At 43.3% G+C, this 17,031-nt stretch overlaps 1 protein-coding gene across 4 annotated transcripts in view; it reads right to left on the reverse strand.

Annotated features, from left to right (window-relative positions):
• Nucleotides 1–17,031, reverse strand: part of LPIN2 (lipin 2) — a 68,507-nt gene that overhangs the window by 38,582 nt on the left and 12,894 nt on the right. For 3 of the 4 annotated variants that reach the window (XM_045003686.1, XM_045003685.1, XM_045003683.1), the window contains one exon: nucleotides 3,786–3,986. In XM_045003686.1, the coding sequence (XP_044859621.1) occupies nucleotides 3,786–3,977 (192 nt within the window). In that variant the 5' untranslated portion in view covers nucleotides 3,978–3,986. Of the gene's footprint in view, nucleotides 1–3,785; nucleotides 3,987–4,954; nucleotides 5,153–17,031 lie in introns of all 4 variants that reach the window. The other variant, XM_045003684.1, reaches the window with a different exon arrangement.

Here is a 17,031-nt window from a genome sequence, read left to right on the forward strand (position 1 = left end):
AGTTAATAGTGCTGTTAAAACAATAATAGAATACCATTTATTTAAATATTTTGGATGTTTTCTACATTTTCAAATATATTGATTTCAATTAGAACACAGAATACAAAGTGTACTGTGCTCAATTTATATTTGATATCAAATATTTGCACTGTAAAAAAACAAGAAATAGTATTTTTCAATTCACCTATACAATTACTGTAGTGCAATCTCTTTATCAAGAAAGTTGAACTTACAAATGTAGAATTATGTACAAAAAGACCTGCATTCAAAAATAAAATAATGAAACTTTAGAGCCTACAAGCCCATTCAGTCCTATTTCTGGTTCAGCCAATCGCTCAGAAATATATGGCAAAATGCAGGTGAAACAGAGCAGGAAACATACAATTCTCCCCTAAGAAGTTCAGTGACAAATTTAATTAACATTTTTATTTTTAACTCGTGTCATCAGCATGGACGCATGCTCTCTGGAATGGTGGCCAAAGCATGAAGAGGTATATGAATGTTTAGCATATCTTGCACGGTAAATACATTGCAGTGCCGGCTACAGAAGTGCCATATGAATGCCTGTTCTCACTTTCAGGTGACATTGTAAATAAGATGACGGGCAGCATTATCTCGCGTAAATGTAAACAAACTTGTTTGTCTGAGCAATTGGTTGAACAAGAAGTAGGACTGAATGGACTTGTAAGTTCTAAACTTTTACATTGTTTTGTTTTCGAGTGCAGTTATGTAACAAAAAAAAATACATTTGTAAGTTCCACTTTTGCATTAAGAGATTGCACTACAGTATTTGTATGAGGTGAATTGAAAAATACTATTTTGTTTATCATTTTTAGAGTGCAAATATTTGTAATAAAAAATAATAAAGTGAGCCCTGTACACTTCGTATTCTGTGTTGCAATTGAAATCAACATATTTGAAAAAGTAGAAAAACATTCAAAAATATGTAATAAATTTCAATTGATATTCTATTGTTTAACAGTGCAATTAAAACAACAATTAATTTGAGTTAATCGCGTGAGTTAACTGCAATTAAATCAATCTATCTTTCTGTAGTTAATACGTTTATTTTAATCTTTTATCCTTATCAGTGAGTTCATCTGAAGTGCTTAGGGAATCTGCTCAGATTACAAAGGATGGTGCATATCCACTATCCTTTGACAAAGTGTCAAACTAATTAATGAGCTTGCACTGTTCAAGCGAAGGTCTTGAGCAGTGTTAAGACAGTACATTTCTGGGGTGCAAGGCTGTGGGGGGGAGGGATTTGCTGGTCTCCCCCTGTATATTTTATGAGTGGCTTGGAGAGCATTCATGCAACTTACCTGGGTATGTCCCTGCATGTTGTTGGCTGAATGATCGCAGCACTTGGAGGGATTTGCTACTTGTCACTAGCACAGCATTGAGAGACACAGCCCAGATGGAAGAGTTAAGGGGACACAACGGTCCCACAGCTCCAGATTGCACCCCAGGGGTGTGTCACTGATATAAAATTACTGAAGGTAGTTAAGTCCAAAGCTGACAAAGTTTGGACAAAGGAATCTCACAAAACTGGGTCACTAGGCAAAAAAAATGGCAGATGAAATTCAGTGCTGATTAAGTACAAAGTACAGTAGAAGAGAGTTACGAACACCTCATGAATGGAAGTTGTTCATAACTCTGAACAAAATGTTACAGGGTTTTTTCCAAAACTGAAGAGAGTTATTTTTACACTGACTTAACACAGCTTTGAAACTGACTTAACACAGCTTTGAAACTTTACTATGCAGAAGAAAAATGCTGCTTTTAACCATCTTAATTTAAATGAAACAAGCACAGAAACAGTTTCCTTACTTTGTCAAATCTTTTTTAAATAGTTTACATTTAACACAGTACTGTATTGCATTTGCCCCCCGCCTTTTTTTTTTTTTGGTCTCCACTGCTGCCTGATTGCATACTTCAGTTCCAAATGAGGTGTATGGTTGACCAGTCAGTTTGTAACTCTGGTGTTCGTAACTGAGTTTCTACTGTAATGCACATTAGAAAACAATCCTAACATACATACAAAATGATGGGATCTAAATTAGTTGTTACCTCTCAAGAAAGATCTTTGAATCATTGTGGATAACTCTTTGAAAACATCCGCTCAATGTGTGGCGGCAGTGAAAAAAAGCTAACAATATTAGGAACCAATAGGAAGGGACGGAAAATAAGAAAAAAAAATCAGAATGCCATTTATATGACTCTATGGTACGCTCACACCTTGAACGCTGCGTGCAGTTCTGGTTGCCCCATCTCAAAAAAAAAGAGTGAATTGGAAAAGATACAGAGAAGGTCAACAGAAATAATTAGGAGTATATAACAGCTTCCACAGGAGAGATGAAAAACTCTGGGACTGTTCAACTTAAAAAAAAAGAGATGACTACAGGGGGATAGGATAGAGGTCTATCAAATCATGAATGGGGTCAAGAAAGTGAATAGGGAAGTGTTATTTACTCCTTCATATACCACAAGAACTGGGGGGTCACTCAATTAAATTATCTGGCAGCAGGTTTAAAATAAACATAAGGAAGTACTTCTTCACACAACATACAGTCCACCTGTGGAACTCATTGTCAGGAGATGTTGTGAAGGCCAAAAAATATAACTGAGTTCAAAAAAGAATTAGGTGAGTTCATGGAGGATAGGTCCATCAATGGCTATTAGCCAAGATGGTAAGGAACACAACCCCATTCTCTGGGTGTCCCTAAACTTCTGATGGCAGATTGGATGCCAGGGGATGGATCGCTCAATAATTGCCCTGTTCTGTTCATTCCCTCTGAGGCTTCTGGCACTGGCCACTGTCAGAAGACAGGGTACTGGGCAGATGGACCATGGTCTGACCCAGTATGGCCATTCTTATCTTCTCCAAGAGCCTCTCAGTTTTCCTTCTCCTCCTGGTCCTAAAGATCTCATGTTGCAGTGTCCCTCCTCCCAGCTAAGATGGGGTAGATGTTATGACCTCCTAAACTAGTCAATACAGTGACTACAGTTGGCCAGAAGAAGTAGTATGAAGCACTTCCTCCTCCAGTGTATCAGAGCCAGTCCCGTTTAAACAACAACAAAAGAAAATACACATTTACTAGTAAAAAGCTGTCATTTGAGACAAACTGGTAGATTTGACTGAAGTGTGAGAAAACCCCCTTTACATGTTATAAGACTCTTTTGCAACTTTGATTGCTATAAAGTGTCAGAGTATTGATTACATTTCTTATAGCATCAAGAAAGTTACAGGGGGAAGAGAGTAATGACTAACACATAAACATCCCCAAGCATAAGTAATCTGCAATAACTGAGGACCCAGTACTACAATATCCAGGGCTTTGGAGCTGTGCTCTGACTCTGCTCCAGCTCCAGGCAAAAACCTGCAGCTCCAGCTCCGGGCTCCGCTCCAAAGCCCTGAATTAGCCACTTGATCCATGTTTCTTCAGCTAGCAGCACTGGGAAAACCTCCAGAAGTCTAAGGCCATGGGATGACTATACATCCCTTGGGCTCATATTAAGCTCAATGGGTAGCTCTCAGAAATCTCATCTTTCCTTCCTGATCTGCACACACTTATCTTTGCAGTGATCCATTCCTTATCAGATGACCGTGCAGCCAAAGATTATCTATCAGACCTCAAAACCATCATCTTATACCGCCTGTGTGTGAAAGTGTTCTGGCCTCAGCATTGCTGCAGGGTGTGCATGCATAAGAGGAAAAAAATACATAATTTTTTCTTTCAAGTGACAGTTTCATCCCCCACGCCCATGCCATTTGCTACACTTACCACTTTTTCCTTAGAACGCAGAACCCCAAGCTTCCCAAATCGGACATGGAAAGGAGAACACTGGTATGTACCATCCTGCTGCCGAACCACAATTACATCGATGCATCCTGAAAGAGTGGCCTGGTTAATGCCTTTATATAGTTCTTTCACAGTAACTAGAACTTGTCCTGCAAGCTGTCCCACGTAATTCATCGTCTGAGACTGCAAAAAAAAAAAAAAAAAAAAAAGGGAAAAAGGGAAAAAATTAAGTCAGATATTTGTACCAAATTTAATCTTGCAATGTCATTTAATTGTCAATGAGTCTGTTTACTATAAGCCACATGATTAGCACAAGTTTTTTTTACAGGCACTCCACTGATTGAACTGTGAGATCAAGGTTTTTCTTAGAGAACCTAAACAAGAGACTATATACTGGAAAAACTCTTCAGAGTTTCTTTTCTGGTGAGATTGCTGCCAGTATCTACCAAACCATCTCTGTTATATTAATTATTTCAGTTCAGAGCTTTCAAAAACATACTAGCAGTAGCATAAATCACATTAATTTAAATTGAACTTATTCTTGTAGCATCCAATAGTGCAGATATAGTTAAGATGATGTGTCAGTAATACCCTAAAAATCCCTCCTTTTAGGGATTTATAACTCACCTCTGCAAGAGTTTTCCCTAGCTAAATGTGACATATAACATCTCATTTAAATCATGTTTTTTAAACATGAAAGAGCTTCTGAAATGGGTTCTAGCCCACGAAAGCTTATGCCCAGATAAATTTGTTAGTCTCTAAGGACTTCTCGTTGTTTTTGCTGATACTAACATGGCTACCATTCTGAAACCTTTCTCCCAATGTATGCTTTTAAAATTACAAAAATGAAACAGGAAGAAAATAGGTTTGATTCTCCAATCCATTATATCAATTTTATGCTCATAAAAGATTTCAAAAGTTGTGAGTTACATGAGTTTTGAACTAGTTTAAGAAACTGAAGACTCTTGGCCAGCAGTTTTTCTATAAGACGTTGATGGACAGAGTTTTTTGGGAGGTGGGCTGATGGCACTGCAGGTAGTGGGAGGTATATAACCTGCATCGACATGCAACAGTCCAGGCAAAGGTAATGGAGACCAGAATACTGCCATAGAGTTGATGAGATAGGCAGGTATTTCAGCTGAAACACCTACCTACATCAACAGTGGTGAATCAGAGAGAGCAGTCTCATCTTGTGATTTTCTTCAGTCAAGGTGTCTTACTAACTGGAACACGAACCCAGGACATTCGTGGCACCAAGCCGTCAATTTTTGAAAGAAGGCAGCATCTGTACTGCTTCTTGATTTCTGTGATGGATGTTCAACAGTTCACCCGCACAACAGTGCCAAATCCTGTTCAACAAGTATTTAGGAAGGGTTAGGGGACTTATAGAGTCATGTCTGACGACAGGCTAAGTTTTAGCCACTTCTAACAAAATTCCATAGTATTGATTCACAAATGAGAAGTTGCCTTCACAAGTCAAAGATTAAAATCTTTCATTTTTAAAAAACTTCTGCAGCATAGGGCTCAACAGGTCTGAATACTCTTGCCTCTCCACTAGTCCTTGTATAAATACTTTATTTCAGTAACTGGGATTTGAACAGTGAGCACCAACAAAAAAATATTGTTGTGAATCACCTCAGAAGGTAATTGTTTAAAAGTTTTCAGTTTCACTTTGGGAGACTGACAAGACTGAAGTTGGTTCCTAAGATCTGACACTAATACTGTAAGTTTCCCTACAGAAAATTTAAATCCACCACAATGGTAAAGGAATACTGAAAAATATACCTTGTATCCCTTCCCTATGAAAACTGACTTCAAATAGATTTATCAGAAAAAGTCACACATGCCTGTCTAGCTCATAGCACAGCCACCTTAAACTCTTCCTGTTTGAAGTACTCTTAGGAACTTTGTAGATCTCATCATTAATACACAATGGGCTTCAAAAAGAAAAAAAACCAAGAGATGCAGAAAAAGAATTTGAGGTCTCTCAGTGTTTTATCAGGTGAAAGATAAGTTCAATAATCCATTTTTAAAAGTTGTAAAACATGGTACTGCTTTAAACAAGAATTCTAAGGAAAAAATATTTACTAGCTTTTCACTTGAGTCCAGAATCCTTCTGGCTGATCAAAATCCACATGCAGCTTCAGCCAATTTCGCCTCCACTGCCAAGAAGCTTGAAAAGTTCTTAAAACTGCGGAGTTAGGGGCACGCCCACCATCTATCATGACCTAGCTACTACAGTGACTAGAAATGCTTAGATATGGTAAGTCTCAATTCTGGACCAGTGAAGACAGGGAGCAATGACATTTTACATTGCTCTCAAGCAACCTTGACTGATTTAAGAAGCAGTTTTCACTGGATCCAAAAGGAGCTGCTTCCTACATCTTGTGGGGGTGGGAGGGAGAAGCGGGGGCGGAGGGTGAGAGGAAGAAACACATTTGCCACAACACAAGACTTAAGAGTGGTACTGTTCTAAGGAATGGTCTACACTACGTCGTTAGATCGACATTCCCTGCATTAGGTTGAATTTATAATTAGCTTGTCTGCACTACAGAGCCCTTCCTGCCAACCTAAAGGGTTTTTAAAATCAACGCCTATACACCACCTCAACGAGAGTAGCAGCACTAGATTCGACCTTCCCAGGTCGAATTAGGGGTAGTGCAGACACAGCACGGTGTATTTCGACTTGTTTGGCATCCAGGAGGTGTCCCAGAGTGCTCTAATGTGTCCATTCTGGACAACACTTTCAACTCCACTGCACTTCAGTCACTAAAACGGGAAAAGCCCCGGGAACTTTTGAATTTCATTTCCTGTTTGATCAGTGTGGAGAGCTCACCACCACAGTTGACCATGGCTGCCCAGGTACGCAAACGTGCTCCAACGTGGAGCATACAGGAGATACTGGATCTGATTGCTGTGTGGGGAGAAGAGTCTGTGCAGGCAGAGCTCAGAACCAGCAGAAGAAATGCTGACATCTATGCCAAAAATCGCACAGGGTATGGGGGGAAAAGGCTACATCAGGGACACACAGCAGTGCCGTGTGAAAATAAAGGAGCTCAAAGGGAGACAAGGGAGGCAAATAGTCACGCTGGTGCTGAGCCACAGACATGCCGCTTCTGTGAGCATCTGCATGCGATTCTAGGTGGGGACTCCACCAGTACCCCAACACTCTGTGGATACCTCCCAGTGGACCCAGACAGCCACAGACAACAACGAGGAAGACATTGTTGATTAGGAAGGAGGAGGAGGAGAATGCACAGCAGGCAAGAGGAGGTTACTCACCCTGTGCAGTAACTGACGTTCTTCAAGATAAGTCTCCCTGTGGGTGCTCCACTTCAGGTAACGGTGCGTCCCAGCGCCTTCGATCGGAGATTTGTACACAGTACCCCTACAGGCTGTGCACGCTTCTCGAGCTGTCAGTGTTTGAATAGCGCATACACAGCCCGGGCTCCTCAGTTCTTTCTCTACAACGGAGTCTGTTACGAGAAGTAGAGAGGAGGAGGGCGGGTTGTGGAGCACTCGTCTCAAAAAATGTCAGTTACTGCACAGGGTGAGTAACCACCTCCTCCTCTTCAAGAGATGTCCCTGTGGGTGCTCCACTTCAGGTGACTGAAAAGCAGTATCCCTTAGGATGGTTTAACTTCGGATGAGGCAAGAAGGCTGTTGGCAAGAAGGCTCTACACAATCTGATGTCAGACACTGCAGTGTGAATAGGAGCGTAGCAATTAGCGAAGGTAAGGTTCGATGCCCAGATAGCTGCCTTGCAAATGTCAGACACTAGGACATTACGGAGAAAGGCCATGGAGGTGGAGACAGTTCTGGTAGAGTATGTTCTAATAGACGTAGGAGGTTGTATTTGCCTGAGTTGGTAACAAAGGCGTATGCAGTCAACAATCCATTAGGAAAGTCTCTGTGTAGAGATAGCATTTCCTTGTGAATGCTGAGTAGTAGAGACAAAAAGTCTGGGGGTTTTCCTAAATGGTTTTGTTCTATCCAGGTAAAAGGATAATGCTCTGCGAACATCAAGAATGTGCATTGTTGTTTCAAAAGGTGTTAGCATGAGGTTTTGGGAAAAATGTTGGGAGCTGTATAGATTCATTGATGTGAAAGGAGGAGTGTATCTTAGGTAAGAACCTTGGATGTGTGCGGAGTGTGACCTTATCACGGAAGAATGTGGTATACGGCAAGTCCGCCATAAGCACCCCCATTTCTCCTACTTGTCTGGCAGATGTGATTGCTATGAGGAAGGCGGTCTTCATGCATAGGTGGAGAAGGAAGCAGGTAGTCATCAGTTCAAAGGGTGTATCCATCAGGGCTTTGAGGACTAGGTGTAGATCCCAAGGTGGAGCAGGCGGTTTCATGTCCGGGTATAATGTCTGGATACCCTTCAGGAACCTTTTGGTGACTGGATGGGCAAGACTGTTACGTTGTCAATCTTATGGTGGAAGACGGCGATTGCTGCGAGTTGGACCTTGAGTGAGCTAGTAGAGAGGCCAGATGTTTTAACGTGTAACGGGTAATCCAGTATCAGTGGGAGTGAAGCAGAAACTGGAGAGGTCTGCTTGTCAGCACACCAAGATGTGAACCATTTCCATTTATGAAGGTAGGTAGTGCGCATGTTGTGTGTTCGCTGTGTAGCAAAACAGTGTGTACTTGGTCCGAATAGGTTAACTCCGCATTAGAGAACCATTGATCAGCCAGGCCTTCAGGTGGAGACGACGTACGTTGGGGTGCAATAGTTGTCCCCTGCATTGTGATAGGAGGTTGCTGAGTGGGGGAAGGGGAATGGGTGGCTTGACCGACATGTGCAGGAGGAAATAAAATGAGACCTGGGCCAAAACTCATGTATGCGTTCCCACTAATGCCTCTATTGCACAGACCTGGTTGTCTGGGCCACGCTGGGGCTATGAGAATGATGTTGGCTCTGTCTGTTCGTATCTTCTGAATTACTCTGTGCAACAGAGGCATTGGTGGGAATGCATACATGAGAGTTTCGGTCCAGGGAGCATAAAGGTGTCTCCCCGTGAGTGTTTCCCCAGGCCTGCTCTACAGCAGAATGTCGGGCATTTTTTGTTTGTTGTTCTGGCAAATAGATCCAATTGGGGATAACCCCAGGTCTGGAAAATGTTGGAAAGAATGGTGTCATTGAGTTTCCACTCATGTTGCATAGGGAACGATCGGCTGAGCTTGTCTATGGTGGTATTCTGAGAACCTGGCAGGTATGAGGAGGAGATATGGATGTTGTGTTGAAGGCACCAGTTCCAAAGTTTTACCGCCTCTGTGCAGAGGGAGTGTGACTGGGCTCCCCTGTGTCTGCTGACATAAAACATGCATGCGATGTTGTCGGGCATGATTCGAATTCAGCAGTTTTGGATGATGGGAAGGAAATGGATACAGCCATTGCATACGGCCCAGAGTTCTAGCAAATTTATGTGAAGCTTGGTTTCTGAAGTGGCCCAGAGACCCTGAGCGGCAAGGTGGCCGATGTGTGCTCTCCATCCTGTGAGGGATGCATCTGTAGTGATGGTAATTGAAGGGGGATCTTGTCGGAAGGGAATCCTGGTACAGAGGTTGATGGGAGAGGTCCACCAGAGAATTGAGTCCTTGACTTTCTGGGGCACAGTTAGTAACCTGTTTAGCCTGTGCTTGTTTGGTTTGTATACCGTGCCTAGGCGACCCTGAAGGCATTGCATGTACAGGCGAGCATTCGCAACCACAAATGTGCAAGCAGTTATATGTCTTAAGAGCAGTAGGGAGTCTCGGACTGTCTGTGGGCTGGGACGTATCTGGGTAATAAGGATGCCCATTGTGTGGAATCTGTCCTGGGTGAGAGATGCAAGACTGGGGGTGGAATCGAGGTGGTCACTGTTGAAGCTGATTTGTTAGGTAGGTTGTAAGGTAGATTTGTTTTTGTTTATTTGAAGGCCCAAGGTGCAGAAGCCGTGACGGGTTGCAAGAGTTGCGTGGTTCGCTTCTAATTGAGTGGGAGACTTGAGGAGACAATCGTCCAGACAAGGAAATATGAGGATTCCTTTTTCCTGAGATGTGCTATTACGACTGCTAGCACCATGGAGAAGACACGTGGCGTGGTGGAGAGTCCAAATGAGAGGACTCTGTATTGGTAGTGTTCCGCTCCCACAGCAAACCTGAAGAAACGTCGATGGGCAGGGTGGATAGAGACATGGAAATGTGCATCTTGGAGGTCAAGGGTTGAAAAACAAACAAAATCTCCTTGCTTCAGCGTCAGAATTATCATTGGGAGAGTAACCATTTGGAATTTCTGTTTCTTGACGAACTTGTTCAAACATCGAAGATCGAGGCTAGGGCGCTACCCGCCATTTTTCTTTTCTGTCAAGAAGTAGTGGGAGTAAAACCCTTTCCCTCTGTGTTGAGGGGGTACATCTGTTATTGCTCCGAGATGTATGAGATGTACCTCCTGACAGAGCAATTGTTCGTGAGAGGGGTCCCTGAAGAGGGATGAGGTGGGATGTAAGGAGAGGAAGGGGATGGCATAACCCAATCTGATCATTTCCAGGACCCATCTATCCATAGTGATGGTTTGCCAGTTGGCCAGGAACAGACAGAGATGGTGTTCAAAAAAATGGTTGGTTAGAGTTGGCGCTGGAGAGGGTGCGAGGTTTTCTATACCCTCGACCAAGACTTCAAATTTGTTTATTTGGGTTAGGAGGGTGGTCCCATCCAGGGGCTGCCATACTAGTGTGGATAGCCTTGAGGATATGGAGATTGTGCTGTAATGCATCTCCCAGTTGTAGATAAGTGAGTCTGGAGAGAGTATTGAAAGGAAAACATCTGGTCATCAAATTCCTCTTCCTCCTCCTCATCCTCCCACCCTTCATTGGAGGGGCTTGAAGTGGTAGGAGAGTACTGAAGGTAGGGTGCTAATGGTCTCGGTGATAAACTGGTGCCAAGAAGAGGAGAGTCAGGAGCATGGGACACCCTTAATTCCTCTGGCTGTAAAAACTGCGGTGGAGCTGACTGACCAAGAGTCAGTGCCGGTGTAGCTGGTGGAGGGAGAGTCTGCTGGGGCATCTACTGGTGTACCAAAAGGTGTCCCGGGGGCACAAGCCGGCTCCATGGAGTAGGAGCCCCTGAGGTAAACACTGCAAGGGAGGCTGGAGACCTCAGGGGGCTCGGTGCTGAGAGCAGCGGCTGTAAAAGCTGCGCCGCCACTTGTACTGTCGGCACCGTGAACAACACTTGGCACTGTACTGACAAAGGTGGCCAAAGGAGAGATGAAAGAGGCGGGCAACTGGAAGCCCTGAACCTCAGCACCATGTAGTGGGGCAGCCGACTCATGGTCAGTGCCTGAGGTGTCTGCTGTGTGGAAAGTGCTCAGCCACAGAGACGGAGTTAGCGGAGACTGGAGAGCCGGTTTTAACTTTTTCCCCCAAGGAACAGCTCCTAAGGGGAGAGGAAGCTGGCCATTTTTTTGCTTTTCCTTTGCCTCTGGAGGGTGTCGCAGAGGTTTGCTGGCCAGGGTCAGATGCAGGTCTGAGGGAGTTTTCCAGGAGCAGCATTTTAAACTTGAGCTCCCTGTCCTTGCGGGTCCGCGCTTTCAATTTGTTACAGTGGATGGATTTCTGGGGTACATAAGACTCCCCCAAACAGAGTACACACTGTGAATGCCTGTCCGAGATGGGGATGGCATCCTTACAGGAGGTGCATCTCTTGAAGCCTGGGGAGCCAGACATGTCGGAAACCGCGGAGGTGTTTGTTTTTTTTAAATAAAAGTAGTAACTCAAATGACTGAAACTAACTAAACTGAGAAACAAACTAACTAGCTAGTCTCAAAGAGCACTGCTGAACTCTGTCTCTAGCCGGGGACAGTAGAGAAGGAACTGAGGATCCCAGGCTGTGCATGCACTATTCAAACACTGATGGCTTGAGAGGCAGGCACAGCGCCTGCCCAGCCCGTAGGGGTACTGCTGTATAAATCTCCAACTGAAGGCGCTGGGACGCACCTTGACCTAAAATGGAGCACCCACAGGGACATCTCTCGAAGAAGCAGCGGAGGATCCATTCTCCCCGACAGCCAGGACCTTTTCCTAACTCTGGAGCCAATCCCCTCCCAGGATCCACTGGTGCAGGACTGTGATGGCAGGGAAGACACCTCTGGTGAGTGCACACTTGTAATAACACTACAGGGGTTAAATGCAATTGTGGTTACTATTTAATTTGAGGTAAACAATTGGGATATAGTGGCGGCCAGTGCAGCCACGCAAAGGGTGTTCCCCAGAAAAGCTTGTTTATGTGTCAAGAGTTTCCACACTAAAAAAATTTCCCCGAGTTTGCTCTCACACCGCGTACCCTTCCATGTGTGCTTACCTTGCCTGCCTGCAAACTGAAATCTGCTGCCCAGCGGTCTGCCATGTGTTGTACCTTACTGGCAGGCTCTTCTTTTAACACACAAAATTTGGCTGAGTACCTATGGGAATGTATTTACTGCTGTGAATTGTTTCATTCACTACAACATATTCTTTTCCTTGCAGCTGAAACATTTTCTCTGGGTGCTTCCTTCACTCCAGCACAAAGGCTGTCCCAGATTAGAAGGCCAAAAAAAGCGGACAAGGGAAGACATGTTCTGTGATTTGATGCGTTCCTCCAAGGCTGACCGGGCCCAGCTCCATGCCTGGAGGCTCTCACACTCAGCGTACGCATCGACCAAGAGGGCAGAAAAGCAAGCAGGTAACAAGAGCATAACATGCACCAGGAGATGTTGCGGCTCATGGGGGAGCAAACAGACATGTTGAGGCATCTAGTTGAGATGCAGAAAAAGCAGCTAGACCGTAGAGTCCCGCTGCACCCCATGATGAACCAGCTGTCGTCCTCACCAAGTTCCATATCCTCCTCTCCCAGATGTCCTAGAATGTGGGGGGGATGGAGGGGAAGAGTTCCGTTATCCCTTGAACTCAACTCCAGGTGATGGTTCATGCAGCAGAAAGCTCTCATTCCCAGCTTTGATTGCTAGACAGTTCAATTATAATAAGCTATGTGTCCTTGCCCCTCCCTCCCTGTGTTATCAGGCCCTTACCTGGTTATCATTCCTATTCATTGCTGTCTCTGTTCAGTGTTTGTTAGCATAATAAAAATGCACAAATTGAGTACAAGAGGGCTCTTTTATTCACTGTGTACACCGTGGTTGGTGGGGGTTTAGTTTACAGGGCACTACATGCGAAAAAGGGGGCAGGTTGGTAAGGAACAACACACAGAACTGGCACATCAGTGTTGGATCATTCATGAAACTGGTTTTCAAAGCCTCTCGGAGATGCAGTGTGCCTCGATGTGCTCTACTTATTGCCCTGGCATCCGGCTGCTCATAATTGGCAGCCAGGCGATCAGCCTCAACCCGCCACACAGGCAGAAACTTTTCCCCCTTACTTTCACAGATATTATGTAGAACACAGCAAACAGCAACAACAATAGGAGTATTGCTTTTGCTGAGGTCTAACCTAGTGAGTAAACTGCGCCAGCGCCCCTTTAGACATCCAAAGGCACATTCTATCACTATTCTGCACTTTCGTAGCCTATGGTTGAACTGCTCCTTACTGCTGTCCAGGCTGCCAGTGTACGGCTTCATAAGCCATGGGAACAAGGGGTAGGCTGGGTCTCCAAGGATAACTATTGGCATTTCAATATCACCAATGGTAATTTTTTGATCTGGGAAGAAAGTTCCTTCTTGCAGCTTTCTGAAGAGACTGGAGTTCCTAAAGACGCACACGTTGATGTCGGTGAAATGGCCCCTGTGATCCACTAGTGCTTGCAACACCATTGAGACGTAGCCCTTCTGGTTTATGTACTCTTTGGCAAGTTGGTCTGGTGCCAAGATAGGGATGCGCATTCTGTCTATCGCCCCACCACAGTTAGGGAACCCCATCGCAGCAAAGCCATCCACTATGTCCTGCACGTTTCCCAGAGTCATTACCCTTCTTAGCAGAAGTGAATTGATTGCCCTGGCTACTTGGATCACAGCAGCCCCCACCGTAGATTTACCCACTCCAAACTGATTCCTGATTGACCAGTAGCAATCTGGCGTTGCAAGCTTTCACAGGGCTATCGCCACTCGCTTTTCAACTGACAGAGCAGGTCTCATTTTGGTATTTCTGCACTTCAGGGCTGAAGAAGACAATTCACAAAGTTCCATGAAAGTGGCCTTACGCATTTGAAAGTTATTCAGCCACTGCTCCTCATCCCATACCTGCACCACGATGCGGTCCCACCAGTCTGTGCTTGTTTCCCTAGCCCAGAAGCAGCGTTCCACTGTGTCATCAAGCCTGGCTGCCACTGCCAGTATGTGCAAATTGCTCCGTTCCATGGCTTCCGGCACAGCTATTTCATATCACATTCTTCTGCGAGGCTGTTCCTGGCTATGCTCTGCAAGTACCGCAGGACAATGTGCGAGGTGCTTGTGATGCTCATAACAACAGTGTATAGCTGAGCGTGGTCCATGCTTACTGTGCTATGGCATCTGCACAAGTAACCCAGGCTTAGGCATGAAAATGATTGTTTGCTGTTGCTTTCAGGAAGGGAGGGAGGAGCCAAGAGCATCCTGGGAGGCTGATGATATGTACCCAAAACACTTCACGAAAGTGTTTTTGTCCCATCAGGCATTGGGAGCCTAACCCAGAATTCCAAATCGGGAGCAGGAACTGTGAGATAGCTGTCCACAGTGCATTGATTGCTCTGTGAGTCGATGCTACCCATGGTAGTGGGATGCGCTCTGCCGACGGAATGTACATATAGTGGGGACATACACCATTGATTTTGTAAAATCGGAGGCTACTAATAAATTCAACTAATAAATTCAACCTAATTTTGTAGTGTAGACAAGCCCAAAGAAGCGGGGAGAAGAAGGGGGGAATGCAAACACACAGCTGCATGACAGAATTATGGAGACCAACATGCAGCTGCAATAAAGAAGCTTGTGGAAGCTCTTCTAGAAATAAGCATTTTTGCTACCTTACTGTAGCAATAACAACAGAATTATGTTTACAAAAACAGCAGATGTAACACTGAAGGTCACGAAGAACATTTATCAAAATTGAAAGCCACTCAACTCTTTGTTATATATGAATTGTCCAGTTTGTTTTTTAAATAAGCTGCAAATCAGGTATTTAAGTTTCAAGTGCAAAAAGAGACTACATTTTAGAAGTCAGAATATCTTATTTGGGGTAATGAGAACTACCAATAGTTATTTTAGTAGATCCAAACTGTGACATGAAATAGATCAAACGCCACCACATACTTGAGAATGTATAGCTGCCTGGAGTCTCAATACGTCAAGAGAACCACAGGTTTTCTGGATTTTTTTTTTATTGTGATTCAGCTGTTTAAAGTGCATTCTAGAAAGCCTAAAGTTAGTACTGAATTTGACAAGTAGCAGCAATGTCATTGCTTAAATACATGCAGATGCTTCACCAGTGTGACAGAAGCAGTTCTGACCACAGATTTAGAAATGCTACAATGAAACTTTTCCGGTAATGTTTCCCCTCTTACTTTCAGGCTTATATGGCTAAAATCTCACATTGCCTTGACTGCAGACAGAAAAGAAAGAAACCAGGGCTTCCTCTTCATCTTTGGAACCACCTAAAAGCAGTCTAGCTTCCATGGCTGGTTTAAAAGGTGAGAGTCTGCTGGGAAAGCTGAGTTAGGCTTAATGAATGTGACTGCATTTTAAAAAAAAATATTTTATCTTTCATTTGTCCCTGGGACTCAGAACATGCATGCTACCTGCCGCAGTCAAACTCTTCTCTCTTGACTTCTGAGTAATAGCCAAAAGTTAAATTTTAGTCAATAATACTGCTGAGTTAACAGCAGATTTTAAAGGCCCAGCAATACTGTGGGCTCCAAAGCAAAGGGGAACTTCTTGTAACTTTTAATGCTCAAAAGGTCTTGGTTTTTGAACACTTAAGTTATATGCTTGCATTTGTAACATTCTCTATAGTTGAAAATATTCAAATATTGGTGGAACATGCTGTGGCTCTAAGCAGGAGGCAAAAAAATTGCATCGCCAGAAAACACTGTCCTACAGCATTAAAGGTTTTTCAGGCAAAAAGCCATGACAGAATGCAAAAAATTGAAACTGCCTGCTCTATCTTCTATTAAGACAGTGTAACAGTAAATACAGAACCAGGGGAAAAGTTACTTAGTCTGCAAATGAAGCCACATGTTTATGAAACTAAAAATAGCTAGGTTATGTAGCATAGCTTGTTCCACGCACAAGATACTTAATCCAATATTAACTAAATTAACTCTCCATACCCCTGTGAAATAGATTTTACAGTTCGAGGAACTGAGGCGAGTAGATTTCATAATGGCAAATGGGACACAACTCAGAAGTTTTCAGCTCAGACTACATCTGATTTATTCTAGACACTAGAGCTTCAAATTACATTTTTAAAACACCTTCGGCAGGGAATTCTCAAATTTAAGGAGTTCTAAATTTAAGGTCTGAGGCAGGGACCATGTCTGTCTGCCATAAAGCATGTAGCACACTTTTGAATACTGCAAAAGTAATACAATGTACTTTAATACGCATTGTTCATAGTTTAGGAACTTTCAATGGAACATCTATATGCAAGCACGTGACATAACTGGAACAGCATCTACAAGAAGAGGAAGAACTTCCTATGTATTTGTGGCATTTCTTCAGTTCAACAATGGAAAAACAATTTTTTAAACCTAGCTCAGAGTCCTGGTGTACTCCATCTGGTTTACTAATCCAACCTTTGGTTAGCTAATTGTATTGTTTGTGAAATCCAAAGTATTACATGCTAATACATGTTGTAAGATACAACTTTTTCAATCAAATGATACACAGTTCACATTACAAACACACAAGCTACTGACAGGATGTTTCTGCTACAAAGGGAATGAATCATAACTATCACTATGAAAAAATCATGTCAATGGAGGTCTTAATGGATAACAGAATTAAATTGTTCTATTGATTTCACATTGTATCTAGTGCAATGTACCTTCTGAGCTAGTAATAAAGGGTTGCTCCTTTTCATTACTACTACAGAAAAGGGAAGAATGGAAAAGAAAAAAGAGTGTAGTCTTGATTTTCTTCAATCTATCTGGTTTTGCCCATGTAAAAATACATATTTATTAGGTAGGAGTTATGTTTAACTGGATAGAATTGTCATTTACTCAAAATTTTATTAGATTTGTTCCTCATTTATAATTATTAGTATCTTGGTCATTTTAA

Source organism: Mauremys mutica, chromosome 2, assembly GCF_020497125.1.
Source record: "Mauremys mutica isolate MM-2020 ecotype Southern chromosome 2, ASM2049712v1, whole genome shotgun sequence".
NCBI lineage: Eukaryota > Metazoa > Chordata > Testudines > Geoemydidae > Mauremys > Mauremys mutica.